This window comes from Leopardus geoffroyi, chromosome D4, assembly GCF_018350155.1.
Source record: "Leopardus geoffroyi isolate Oge1 chromosome D4, O.geoffroyi_Oge1_pat1.0, whole genome shotgun sequence".
Taxonomy (NCBI): Eukaryota; Metazoa; Chordata; class Mammalia; order Carnivora; family Felidae; genus Leopardus; species Leopardus geoffroyi.
Genome location: NC_059342.1, coordinates 81,717,984 through 81,730,652, shown reverse-complemented (window position 1 = coordinate 81,730,652; position 12,669 = coordinate 81,717,984). Strand labels below are relative to the sequence as shown.

Below are 12,669 nucleotides of genomic sequence, written 5' to 3'. Positions count from 1 at the left end.
AGTAGTCATGGTAAATATTTTTGTGTGCATGAGTTATGAATTCACACATTTATCTTTTCTTTCTCAGAAGTACAAGCTCTCTGTTTGGGAATAAGACAACACTTATTTTCCCAGATTAAAATTAATCAGGCAGATAGAGGTTGTTCTCACCACAAAAATCCAACTTAGAGCAGAAAATCATAATCTTTCTAGCATGGAGAAATTTGGTAATTGAATTGACTCCTCTGTGCTCCCCTATTAACTTCTTGTCACAGGCACAATCAAATTAAAGTTCATTTAAGTTTTAACAAACCATCGAAATCACTTTATTATCTAGCTACTGCATTTAGAAGGTAAGCATTCTGGACTTTCTAAAACTAAACATTAGAAACTTGACTGAATATTTGTAGACAAGAAACAAGAAATAAGGAGCTTGTTTATATCTCATTTACTTCAACAAATAGAAACTGTGGGTTATAATTAAAAGCTAGGTATGACCAAAGTGAAAGGGGTCAGGTCCTATAATGTAACTGTCCATTTAAAGAGTAGTTGGGAAAATGCAAGAGACATGGATAGTCAACAAACAATTTTGCAAGAAGTCATCTCTAACAAGGTCAGTGGGTAAAGTAATACAATTAGGTGATTCTCACTTGGTGAAAACAATGTTGTTTCTGAAAAGAATCTCCAGAGCCAATTTCATGTCTCTGTTCCTTAGGCTGTAGATGAAGGGGTTCAACATGGGGGTGACCACTGTATACATCAGTGAGGCAATCATGTCATTGTCATTGGAGTTGCTCGATGAGGAAGAAAAGTACAGTGCCATAATTGTTCCATAGAATAGAGACACTACAGAGAGGTGGGAGCCACAGGTGGACAAGGCTTTGCAGATACCTTTGGTAGAGGGCACCTTCAGAATAGAAGCCCCAATGCGTCCATAAGAGACCAGGATGCCAGTCAACGGGAAAATGACAACTGCAGCCCCTGCAGTAAATATGACCAGCTCATTAAGAGAGGTGTTTGAACAGGACAGCCTGAGTAGGATGGGGAGGCTACAGAAAAAGTGGGGGATGATGTTGTCAGCACAGAAGGACACCTGGGTCAGGAGGAGGGTGTGTAAGAGGGCACTGCCACAGGAGAGAATCCAGGAGCCAGCCACCAGCAGCACACACAGATCCTCCTTCATGATGGTGGTGTAGTATAGAGGATGACAGATGGCTACATACCTGTCATATGCCATCACTGCGAGAAGGAGATTATCAACACAACCGAAAAGTATATAAAAATACATCTGTGAAATACATCCTGGATAGGAGATTGATAGGTGCTCAGTCTGCATGTTCATCAGCATCTTTGGGATAGTGACAGAAGAGAAAGAGACATCAGTGAAGGCCAAGTGGCTGAGGAAGAAGTACATGGGGGTGTGGAGGCAGGAGTCCAGCCTGATGAGCAGGATGATGAGCAGGTTCCCCAGCACCGTGATCAGGTACATGCCCAGGAACAGGGCGAAGAACACGGCCTGCTGCTCTGGCCAGATGGGGAGCCCCAGGAGAAGGAACTCGGACACGCTGCTCTGGTTCTCCCCCCTCATGCTGCTTTCTCTCCTCTAGGAATAAAGAGAAATGGAAAATGACAGGTACTTAGAAATACTATGCATAGCAATTACTGTATAGTCACATATTTTCTCCAAGTGACTGTCAGCATTCAGGCAAATATTGCCTTGCAATTCACATATGGATGCCTCGTCCAGTCTCGTGAGAGGGATGCAATGAGATTTGTGTGAACACTGACAGTCACTTGGAGAAAGTACGTGACACCAAACTCTTCAGTCAAAATCAGGAACAACTCATTCTTTTTTCATTTTGTTTTTTACACATGTGGAGACACTGTGATAGGCACTAGGAAGAAAGTAATGAATAAATCCCTTCCTCTGGGGAGCCCACATTCCAGTAAGCAGCCTCACAGCACTGATGAAGAGCATAGCTCTGCAGCCAGACTGCTTATGAGCTTGCTTATCTGGTTCTTGCTTATCCTGATTGTTGCTTGCCCTCTGTGTCTCTCTGTCTCTGTCTCTATCTTTGTCTCTCTGTCTGTCACATACACACATACACATGCTTGCCACTTAAGCATTGAGAAGATTAAAGAAACGTGCCATGTATAAAATAAGCCCTCAATACACAAACTCACTTCACACCATTAGAATGACTATCATCAAAAAGAAAGGGAAGGGAAGGGAAGGAAAAGAAAGAAAAGAAAAGAAAAACGGAGGGAGGAAGGAAGGAAGGAAGCAAGGAAGCAAGGAAGTAAGGAAGCAAGGAAGGAAGGAAATTAGTGTTGATGAGGATGTGGAGAAATTGGAACACTTGTGTATTGCTGGTACACGTAAAATGGTGCAGTTATTATGAAAAACACTATGGCAGTTCCTAAAAAAATTAAGCATAGAATTATCATAAATCCAGAAGTTCCACTTCTGGGTATATATCCAAAACAATTGAAATAAGGTTCTTAAATATTTGTACACCCATGTTCAAAGCAGCATTATTCATTTTTTATGAATATAATTTATTCTCAAATTGGCTTACATACAACACCCAGTGCTCATCCCAATAAGTGCCCTCCTCAATGCCCATCACCCATTTTCCCCTCTCCCCCATCCCCCCATCCCCCCTCAATTTGTTCTCTGTATTTAAGAGCCTCTTGTGGTTTTTTTGGCCTCCCTCTCTCTCTGTTTGTAACTATTTTTTCCCCTTCCCTTCCCCCATGGCCTTCTGTTAAGTTTCTCAAGATCCACATATGAGTGAAAACAAATGACATCTGTCCTTCTCTGGCTGACTTATTTCACTCAGCATAATACCTTCCAGTTTCATCCACATTGCTGCAAATGGCATGATTTCATTCTTTCTCAAAACAGCATTATTCATGACAGCCAAAGATGGAAACAACCTGTGTCCATTGACAAATGAATGGATAAACACAATGTGGTATATACATACAATGGAATGCAAGGAAGGATATCCTGACTCCTGCTACAACCTGGATGAACCTTGACATTATGCTGACTAAAATAAGTCAGTCACCAAAGTATAAATACTGTATGATTCCACTTACATGAGATCCTAGAATAGTCAAATTCATAGAGACAAAAAGTAGAATGGTGGTGGTCAGCAGTTAGGGAGAAGAGAAATGAGAAATTATTGTTCAGTGTATACAGTTTCAGTTTGAGAAGATAAAAAAGTTCTGGAAGTAGATGGTGGTGATGTTGTAAATGTACATAATGCCACAGAACTGCACACTTAAAAAATTACTTACATGGTAAATTTTATGTTACGCATATTTCACCAAAAAAAAAAAAAAAACCTTTAAGTTGGAAAATATATCAGGAAGAGTTGATAAATTATTGACTAAAGATAATAGTCAGGGCTGTCTTGCTGGCTCAGTTGGTAGAGAGCATGAGACTCCTGATCTCGAGGTCATGAGTTCAAACCCCACGTTAGGTATAGAGATTACTTAAAAATAAAATCTTTTATAAATGAATGAATGAATGAATGAATGAATGATGACCAAAAAATAAATAAACTCACTGTTTTGGCAGGATGAGTGACCAAGATCACAGGTCAGGAATTAAAGATAACAGAGGTATGAATAGGCCATCAAGCAAAATCAAATAGCTTACTGAAAATGTGTTTACTTCTGTGGTCTCTCTCACACATTCAGGGAAACAGTGAAGGCCCAGACCATGCCCCCTGAAGATTACTTCATCCGCAGCAATTGACTCACCGCATTTTAAATAAATTTTCCAATAAATAACTTCCTTCATGTCTGCCATCATCTCTCTCCCCTTTCATCTCCCATACTTCAAAATGGCTGAGTTCTCTTCTTTTTAAGTTTATTTATTTATTTTTAGAGAGAGAGAACCAGCAGGGAGGGGTAAAGAGAGAGGAGGACAGAGGATATGAAGTGGGCTCTGTGCTGACAGTAGAGAGCCCAATGCATGGGTCGATGATCACGACCTGAGCCAAAGTTGGATGCTTAACCAACTGAGCCACCCAGGTGCCCCCAAAATGGCTAACTTCTAAGCACACATGCAATGTGAGTGACATGAGAATTTGCCCAATGGTGTGGCCAGAGGATCAAGATATTACAGATGGTATTGGACTGAGGAGTTATATCAGAATTCATAGTCACCTGAGTAACTAGACAAGGTTCCAGAATTAACTACACCATGTTCCCCAAAGTGGAAATTTGGAAATTACTGAAGGTCAATGAAGAAAATTGGGGGCCCTGGAGAAGTTCAGTAGTCTTCAAACCACATGGACAAATTGCCACCAACTTAGCATAAAGAGGACTTTGCTTAGAGCTTCCTGTTTATGTCTAGGGCTGAGACAAGAGGAGACAAGAGGAGACAAGACAAGAGGGCTGAGACAAGACTCTGGGGCTGTTTCCCTAAGTCGAGTGCATACACATATTGCTATGTCCCGCACATATGTGAGTGTGTTAGACACAAAAACAGACACACAGAGTAACACAGAAACAAACCCAAGGTCCTATGCTTTGGCTCTCTCTGACCTATACTCATCTCTAGTTCAAAAGTGTAGAAGTTTGCATGGATTCATACTAACTTACATTCCTCCTTAAGATGAAACATTTTGTCACACACAACTTTAAAAAACATGCAGAAGGAACCCTTCTATGTTGTTTGGGGGGCTGTAAAATGCTCAGCTGCTATGGAAAACAGAATGGAGTTTCCCTAAAACATTAAAAATAGAATTGCCACATGATCTTGCTATCTCACTTCTGGGTATATACCAGAAAGGACTGAAATCAGGCTCTCAGAGATATATCTGCACTTCCATGTTTACTGTGGTCCTATTCACAATAATTAAGTTATAGAAACAACCCAAATGAGAAGAATGGGTAGAGAAAATGTGGTATAAACATACAATGGAATATTATTCTGCCTTAAATACGAAGGAAATCCTTCTATCTGTGACAACATGGATGAACCTAGAGGACATTACACTAAATGAAATAAGCCGGTTATAGAAGGACAAATATTGCATGATTTCACTTTTATGAGGTATCTAAAAGGGTCAAACTCGTAGAAATAGGGAATAAACAGTAGTTACCAAGGGGAGGGGGAGAAAGGTAGAGCTGTTATTGATATAAAGTTTTGGTTATTCAAGATGAATTAGTTCTAGAGGCCTGCTATACAGCATAGTGCCTGCAGTCCACAGTACTTTATTGTGCACTTCAAAATTCATGAAAAGAGTAGATCTCATTTTAAGCTGTTTTAACCTCAAAAAAAGAGGGGGCACAAGGAAATTTTGGGATGTGATGGATATGTCTATTGCCTTGATTGTGGTGATAGCTTCAAATGTATATGCATAGGTCCAAACTCATTAAATTGTATACATTAACTTTATACAGATTTTTGTATCTGTTACACCTCAATAAAGCTGTTTAAAAAAATCATGCACTCAGCATAATACCTTCCAAGTCCATCCACGTTGCTGCAAATGGCAGGATTTCATTCTTTCTCATTGCCAAGTAGTATTCCATTGTACATATAAAGCACATTTTCTTTATCCATTCATCATTTGATGGACATTTAGGCTCTTTCCCTAATTTGGCTATTGTTGAAAACACTGCTATAAACATTGTGGTACATGTGCCCTTGTGCATCAGCACTCCTGTGTCCTTTGAGTAAATGCCTAGTAATGCTATTGCTGGGTCGTAGGGTAGTTCTATGTTTTGAGGAACCGCCACACTGTTTTCCAGAGCGGCTGCACCAGTTTGCATTCCCACCAACAGTGCAAGAGGGTTGGTATTATGCTGAGTGAAAGAAATCACTCAGAGAAGGACAAATATCATATATTTTAACCCATATGTGGATCTTGAGAAACTTAACAGAAGACCATGGGGGAAGGGAAGGGGAAGAAATAGTTACAAACTGAGAGGGAGGGAGGCAAACCACAAGAGACTCTTAAATACAGAAAACAAACTGAGGGTGGATGGGGGGGGTGATGGGGAGAGGGGAAAATGGGCGATGGCCATTGAAGAGGGCACTTGTTGGGATGAGCACTGGGTGTTATATGTAAGCCAATTTGACAGTAAATTATATTTTTTAAAAAATCATATGAACACCACATCCAGTCATCCAGGGAACTCACAAACCACACACACACACACACACACACACACACACACACACACACACACAATCCCCACTACACACAATAAGAATCACACGTAGTCAAACACAACATACAAGTAACATAAAAAGAAGCAACATGCACACACACACATAAACACACACAAGCACACATGCACACATTAGCAAAAGGTTTCCAGCCCTCCATGGTCTACTTTTAGCACTATACATTAGGACTTTCTACCATGATAGAAATGCTCTGTATCTGCATTGTCCACTATAGCAGCACTAGCCCCATGTGACTGAAGACTTGAAATAGATCTACTGAAACTGAGGAACTAAAATTGTAATTTCAGTTAATTTTAATTAAATTTAACTTTATGACCACATGTGGCTAGCAGCATCATAGAGGTCAGTGTGCAAGTCACTTAGCCTCTAAAAACACAAGCAATGTAAACACCCATTTTCTCCTTCTGTCTCTAGTCCTCACATACACGCACATATCTAGGCCAAGTGATGGTTCCTCACCTTCCTCCAATGGATGCCAATTCTTGCTGGTCCTGGCTGTTACCTGAATACTCCTCTCTTATGGCCTAATGGTCCTTAACACCTTTCATTCCTGTTCACAAGCACTGGAATAACGAGCAGGAAGATTCACATTTACCAACAAGAAAAAGACCCAGGGGAACACAACCCCAAGCTTCTGTTAGAGAAGAAGCCAACAGAACTAATTGTGCAATTTCTTGCCTCCCTCTTGAGATGGATCCTATGCAGGGTCCCAGAAGAAAGTGTCCCTAAAATCAGTGACACATCAGCCTCCCCCCTGCCTGGTCATGAGAAGGTGGAGGGGCCACGGACACCCTTGACCTCTGAAGAATCCAGCAATGGAATCTGTCTCTCCGTACATCACAAAGAGGCCCAGATAGAGTAGTACTAGCCTTTGTAGACTCCCAAACCACTAACCCCAAACTGCATTAAAGCACATATTCCACTGCCACCATTCATTCAATTCTTAGAGAACTGCAAGAGAGCCACAAAAGCCAAAGCAACCTTGAGAAAAATGAACAACGTGGGAGGCATCACACTTCCTGACTTTAAACTATAATACAGACCTATAGTAATCAACAATATATGTTACTGGCATAAAACCGTGTAGAACATGGAACAGAATACAGAGCCCAGACATAAACCCATGCATATGCCATCAACTAATCCTTGACAAGGTAGCCAAGTATATACACAATAAGTAAAGGATAGTCTCTTCAATAAATGGTGTCAGGAAACTGGATATCCACATGCAAAAGAATGAAAATGGATCCTAATGATATAAAAATATCTGTCTGTGACATTCAGCCCCAAGAGCCAAAAATGTCCACCACCTCCAGTAGCAGCACCACCACCACCCAGGAGCACATCTCACAGCACATCTGTGTTCAGGTGCACATCTCATGGCAGTTCATGGCCTTGTTCAAGTGCAGGGCCTTCCTGCACTGGTACACGAGGGAAGGCATGGATGAGATGGAGCTCACCTAGGCCAAGAGCAGCATGAATGACCTGGTGTCTGAGTACCAGCAATACCAGGATTCCAGGGTCAAGGAGGAGGGTGAGTTTGAGTAGGAGGTAGAGGAGAAGGTGGCCTAGAACTGTCTGGTACCCGGTTCAGCATCAAAGCCATGTGAACTCTTTATTCACTCACAACCTGTTCTCTGAATGCTACCTCTCACTGTGTCTGCACTGCTCTTCTTCCTGTTCTTCTTCCTGTCTTGACAGCACATGCACTACAGCATGGGATATTTGTGTATGAAGTTTTCTACCTATTCTAAGTGGAGACTGGACCCTCATCATACACATAATTTTCAAATATTTTCTCCTAATCTGTATCTTTCTTTTCAGTTCCTTCCTTCCTTCCTTCCTTCCTTCCTTCCTTCCTTCCTTCCTTCCTTCGAGAGAAAGAGAGAGAGAGCACGTGCAAGAGCAGGGCAGTCACACAGAGAGAGGAAATCTCAAGCAGGCTCCACGCTGTCAGCACAGAGCCTGATGTGGGGCTTGAACTCACTAACCATGAGATCGTGACCTGAGCAGAAATCAAGAGTCAGATGCTTAACTGATTGAGCCACCCAGGCACCCCTTTGTTTTCATTGTCTTAATGGTTTGTCTCTTGGAGCAGAAGTTTTGAACTTTGATGAAGTCCAATTTCTAATTTTTTTTCTTTTATGAATCATTAAGCAATCTTTGCCTAACCCAAGGAAACACATAGTTTCTCTTATTTTTTTCTAAAACCCTTATAGTTCTTATATTTCAGTATGTGACCCAATTTGAGTTAAGTTTTTTTTTTGTGTATGGTATTAAGTAAGGGTCTAAGTTGAGGGTTTTGCATGGGGCTATCCATGTTGCCTAGCACTATGTGTTGAAAAGATTATCCTTTCCCCATTGAATTGCCTTCACACCTGTGTCAAAAACCAGTTGACCACAAAAATAAGGCTTATTCCTTAATGAGGTTTATTTCTGGGCCCTCAATTCTGTTTCATTGTTCTATATGTCTATTATTACGTCAGTGCTACACTTTCTTGATGATTGAAGCTTTACAGTAAGTTTTTAAATCAGGGAGTGAAATGCCTCCCACCTTGTTCTCCTTTAAGTTAACTAACAACCTTTATAGTTATAAATATCACCTCTAATTCCTCTGACTAGGTCTTCCAGTACTATGTTAAATAGAAGTGGCAAGAGTGGGCATCCCAGTCTTGTTACTGATCTTAGAAGAAAAGCTTTCAGCTTTTCACTATTAAATATAATATTGGTTGTGGGCTTATCCTATATAAACTTTATCATGTTGAAGTAAATTCCTTCTACGCCTAGTTTTTTGAGAGTTTTTATCATAAAAGTGTGCTGAATTTTGTCAAATCCTTTTTCTTCAACTATTGAGATGATATGTGTTTTTTCTTCTTTACTTTGTTAATGTGGTATATTCCATTAATTGATTTGCATATGTTGAACCATCTTTGCATCCCAGAGATAAATCCCACTTGGTCATGGTGTATGATACCTTTAATGTGCTTTTGAATTTGGTCTGCTAGTATTTTGTTCAGGACTTTTGCATTTATGTTCATTAAGATATTGGCTTTATTTTTTTATTTTAATACCAGTATAGCTAATATACAGTATTACATTAGTTTCAGGTGTACAATATAGTGATTTAACAGTTCCGTACATCACCCAGTGTTCATCACAACAAGTGTCCTCCTTAATCCCCATCACCTATTCTCACCAATTCTTTACCTATCTCCCCTCTGTTAACCATCAGTTTGTTCTCTGTAGTTAAGACTCTCTTTCTTGGTCTCTCTCTCTCTCTCTCTCTCCCTCTCTCTTTTTTCCCCTTTGCTCATTTGTTTGGTTTCTTAAATTCCACATATGAGTGAAATAATGTGGTATTTGTCTTTCTGTAACTAATTTATTTCCTTAGAATTATACTCTCTAGCTCCATCCATGTCACTGCAAATGACAAGATTTCATTTTTTTTTATGGCTGAACAATATTCCTCTGTGTGTGTGTGTGTGTGTGTGTGTGTGTGTGTGTTCTCTTTTTTATCCACTTATCTATCAGTGGACACTTGGGCTCTTTCCATAATGTGGCTTTTGTAAATAATGCTGCTCTAAACATAGGAGTGTCTGTATCCCTTTGAATTACTGTTTTTCTATTTTTTGGGTAGATACCCAGTAGTGCTATTACTGGGTCATAGGGGAGTTCTATTTTTAACTTTTTAAGGAAACCGCATACTGTTTTTTACAGTGGCTGCACCAGGTTGCATTCCCACCAACAGTGCAAGAGGGTTGCTTTTTCTCCACATCCTCATCAACACTTGTTGTTTCTTGTGTTTTTGATTTTAGCCATTCTGACTGGTGTGAGATGCTATCTCATTGTAGTTTTGATTTGCATTTCCCTGATGATAAGTGATGTTGAGTATCTTTTCATGTGTGGGTTGGTCATCTGATGTCTTCTTTGGAGAAATGTCTATTCATGTCATCTGTCCATTTTTTTTTCTTATTTGTAAATACTGTCTTTCCTTTTTTTTAAATATAGTTTATTGTCAAATTGGCTAACATACAGGGTGTAAAGCATGCTCTTGTTTTTTGGGGTAGGTTCCTGTGGTTTGTTGCTTATATAAAACATCCAGTGCTCCTCCCAACAAATGCCCTCCTCAATACCCATCACCCCTCTCCACCACCCACTATCCATTTTTTAATTGGATTACTTGTTTTTTCGGTGTTGAGTTTGATATGTTCTTACATATTTTGGATACTAACCCTTTATCATATGTGTCATTTGTAAATATCTTCTCCTATTCCACAGTTTGTCTTTTAGCTTTGTTGACTATTTCTTCCACTGTGCAAAAGATATTGGCTTTTAGTTTTCTTTTCATATGGTGCTTTTGGCTGGCTTTGATACTGGGGTAATATTTGTCTTCCAAAGTGAGTTTGGAAGTGTTCTCTCTTAATTTTTTGCAAGATTTTAAGACTACTGGTGCTAATTCTTCTTTAAATATTTGATAAAATTCACCAGTGAAACCATTTGGTTCTGGGCTCTTCTATATTGGGAGGTTTATGATCACTGATTCAATCTCCTTATTTATTATTGGTCTCTTCAAGGTTTCTATTCTTTTGTCATTCAATGTTGGTAGGCTGTATGTTTCTGGGAATTTATCAATTTCATCTAGGTTACAACTCAGTAAACTTATTAAAAATCATTGAGCTGGATTTTATTATATAAAGTTACAAGAACAAAAGATTGTACCAGAAATTTTAACCAGTACATTATGTAGATACAAAGAATAAGGAGTCTAAATATTGAGAGGGTAGAATTCAATTATTGTTCACTGATAATATTATCACTTACCTAAAATACAAAAAACAATATACAAATTATAAGAATAGTGAATTTAGTATAGTTATATATTGACTTTGACATAAAAAAGTCAACTGTATTTCTATATTGTAGAAAAAATTGAATATGAAAGTTAAATGATTGCAAAAGTTTTAAATTACACACAAATATGAAATATCCAGGGAAAATTTGAATGAAAAATGTGTAATTCCTGTATCTTAAAACTAAAAAATGTCTTGAAAGAAAACAAGAAGATAAAAATAACCAAGATATATATACATGTTCCCAGATTAGAGAGTCAATATTTTTGAAATGTTAGTTCTCTTTAAGCTATTTTATATTTTGAATACTATCCTAAATAAAAAACCAAGTTTTGTTTTGTTTTTTAATGGTCAAGCAGAATCTAAAATTCAAATGGAAATTCAAGAAAAAAAAAAGCGAAGATAACTCATATTCAATCATTTGATTCCTTGAATGGAGAAAGGATGGACTTTTTTTCCTCCTCCTCCTATATTTGACTGATAACACTATTCTGAATCTCAGGCACTATTTAAAGATGCTCTTAATACAAGGTTCAGTTCATCACAGTGCATTCAATTTTTTTAAAAAATTAAAAATGTTTTAATACAAATTATATGTTTTAACTTTTAATTTATGTTCTTAAATATTACTCTCTGACTTTAGCAATATCATTTAACCAAGTTTAATTAGGGCTTGGTTTCCAAATCTGTAAAGTGACAAAATGCACTTCACAAGAGACAAGAGTATTTTGTATTCAGTAGATATTCAAGAATTAAAAGAATCTATGCCCCTCGGTACCATACAATTTTCATGGACATGATTTATTGTTTGGAAAATTAGTACTTTCAATTGTAATTTTTACTGTTAAGCAAGACAATAAAATTTGAGCAATGATAAAGATCAAGACAATGTATTATTTTATAATAGTATCTTTTATTTAAATATACTAAAAATATTTTATGAATTTTATACATAGGAATTACTGCTTCTACCTTTGAGATGCAACGTGTGTGTAAATCATTTATCCTGACCTTATCTTTTTACCTCATTTTTGTGTCTAGCTGTAAGTGTAACTGCTGTACAATAAGTCTTGATTATCTGGGCTGTGATAAGTGAGCTCCAGGACAAAAAATTAAAATTGATTTTCTTGGATAGACTACAGAGAAGTTTGTTATGTTGCAAACTTGATCAACTAAGGAAAGATGGCATTTTTAATAAATTGTAATATGTATCTATTGGATATTCATACAGAATACAATTAATTTGGGTCTGTGCCTTGAACCACAGGAATCTGCCCCAAAAACCAAGAGCATACTTTACACACTGTATGTTAGCCAATTTGACAATAAATTATATAATAAATAAATAAATAAATAAATAAATAAATAAATAAATAAATAAATATTCCTAAAAAAAAATACACCAAAAGTGAACCCAGACAGACTTTAGATACACATATTAAAAGCAAGAGAAGAATCTTTTTAAGATAAAAATTTAGGGGAATATCATCAAGTTCTTTTGGTGGACAAAAATTTCTTTAATAGGGTATAGATAAAGTTAGCCACATAGGGAAAAAATTTAATACATAGGACTAAGTTAGGATATATAAACTCTGTTCCTCAAAAGACCCATAAAGATTATGA

At 37.9% G+C, this 12,669-nt stretch overlaps 1 protein-coding gene and 1 non-coding gene across 2 annotated transcripts; one reads left to right on the top strand and one right to left on the bottom strand.

Annotated features, from left to right (window-relative positions):
• Window positions 1-625: 625 nt before the first annotated feature.
• On the bottom strand, window positions 626-1,567 carry LOC123592606 (olfactory receptor 1J4-like). Its single transcript, XM_045467828.1, has one exon. The coding sequence runs from the start codon at window positions 1,565-1,567 to the stop codon at window positions 626-628; it is 942 nt and encodes a 313-aa protein (XP_045323784.1).
• Window positions 1,568-3,398: 1,831 nt separating this feature from the next.
• On the top strand, window positions 3,399-3,473 carry TRNAR-CCU. Its single transcript has one exon. It is a non-coding gene; the product is annotated as a tRNA-Arg (tRNA).
• Window positions 3,474-12,669: the final 9,196 nt, after the last annotated feature.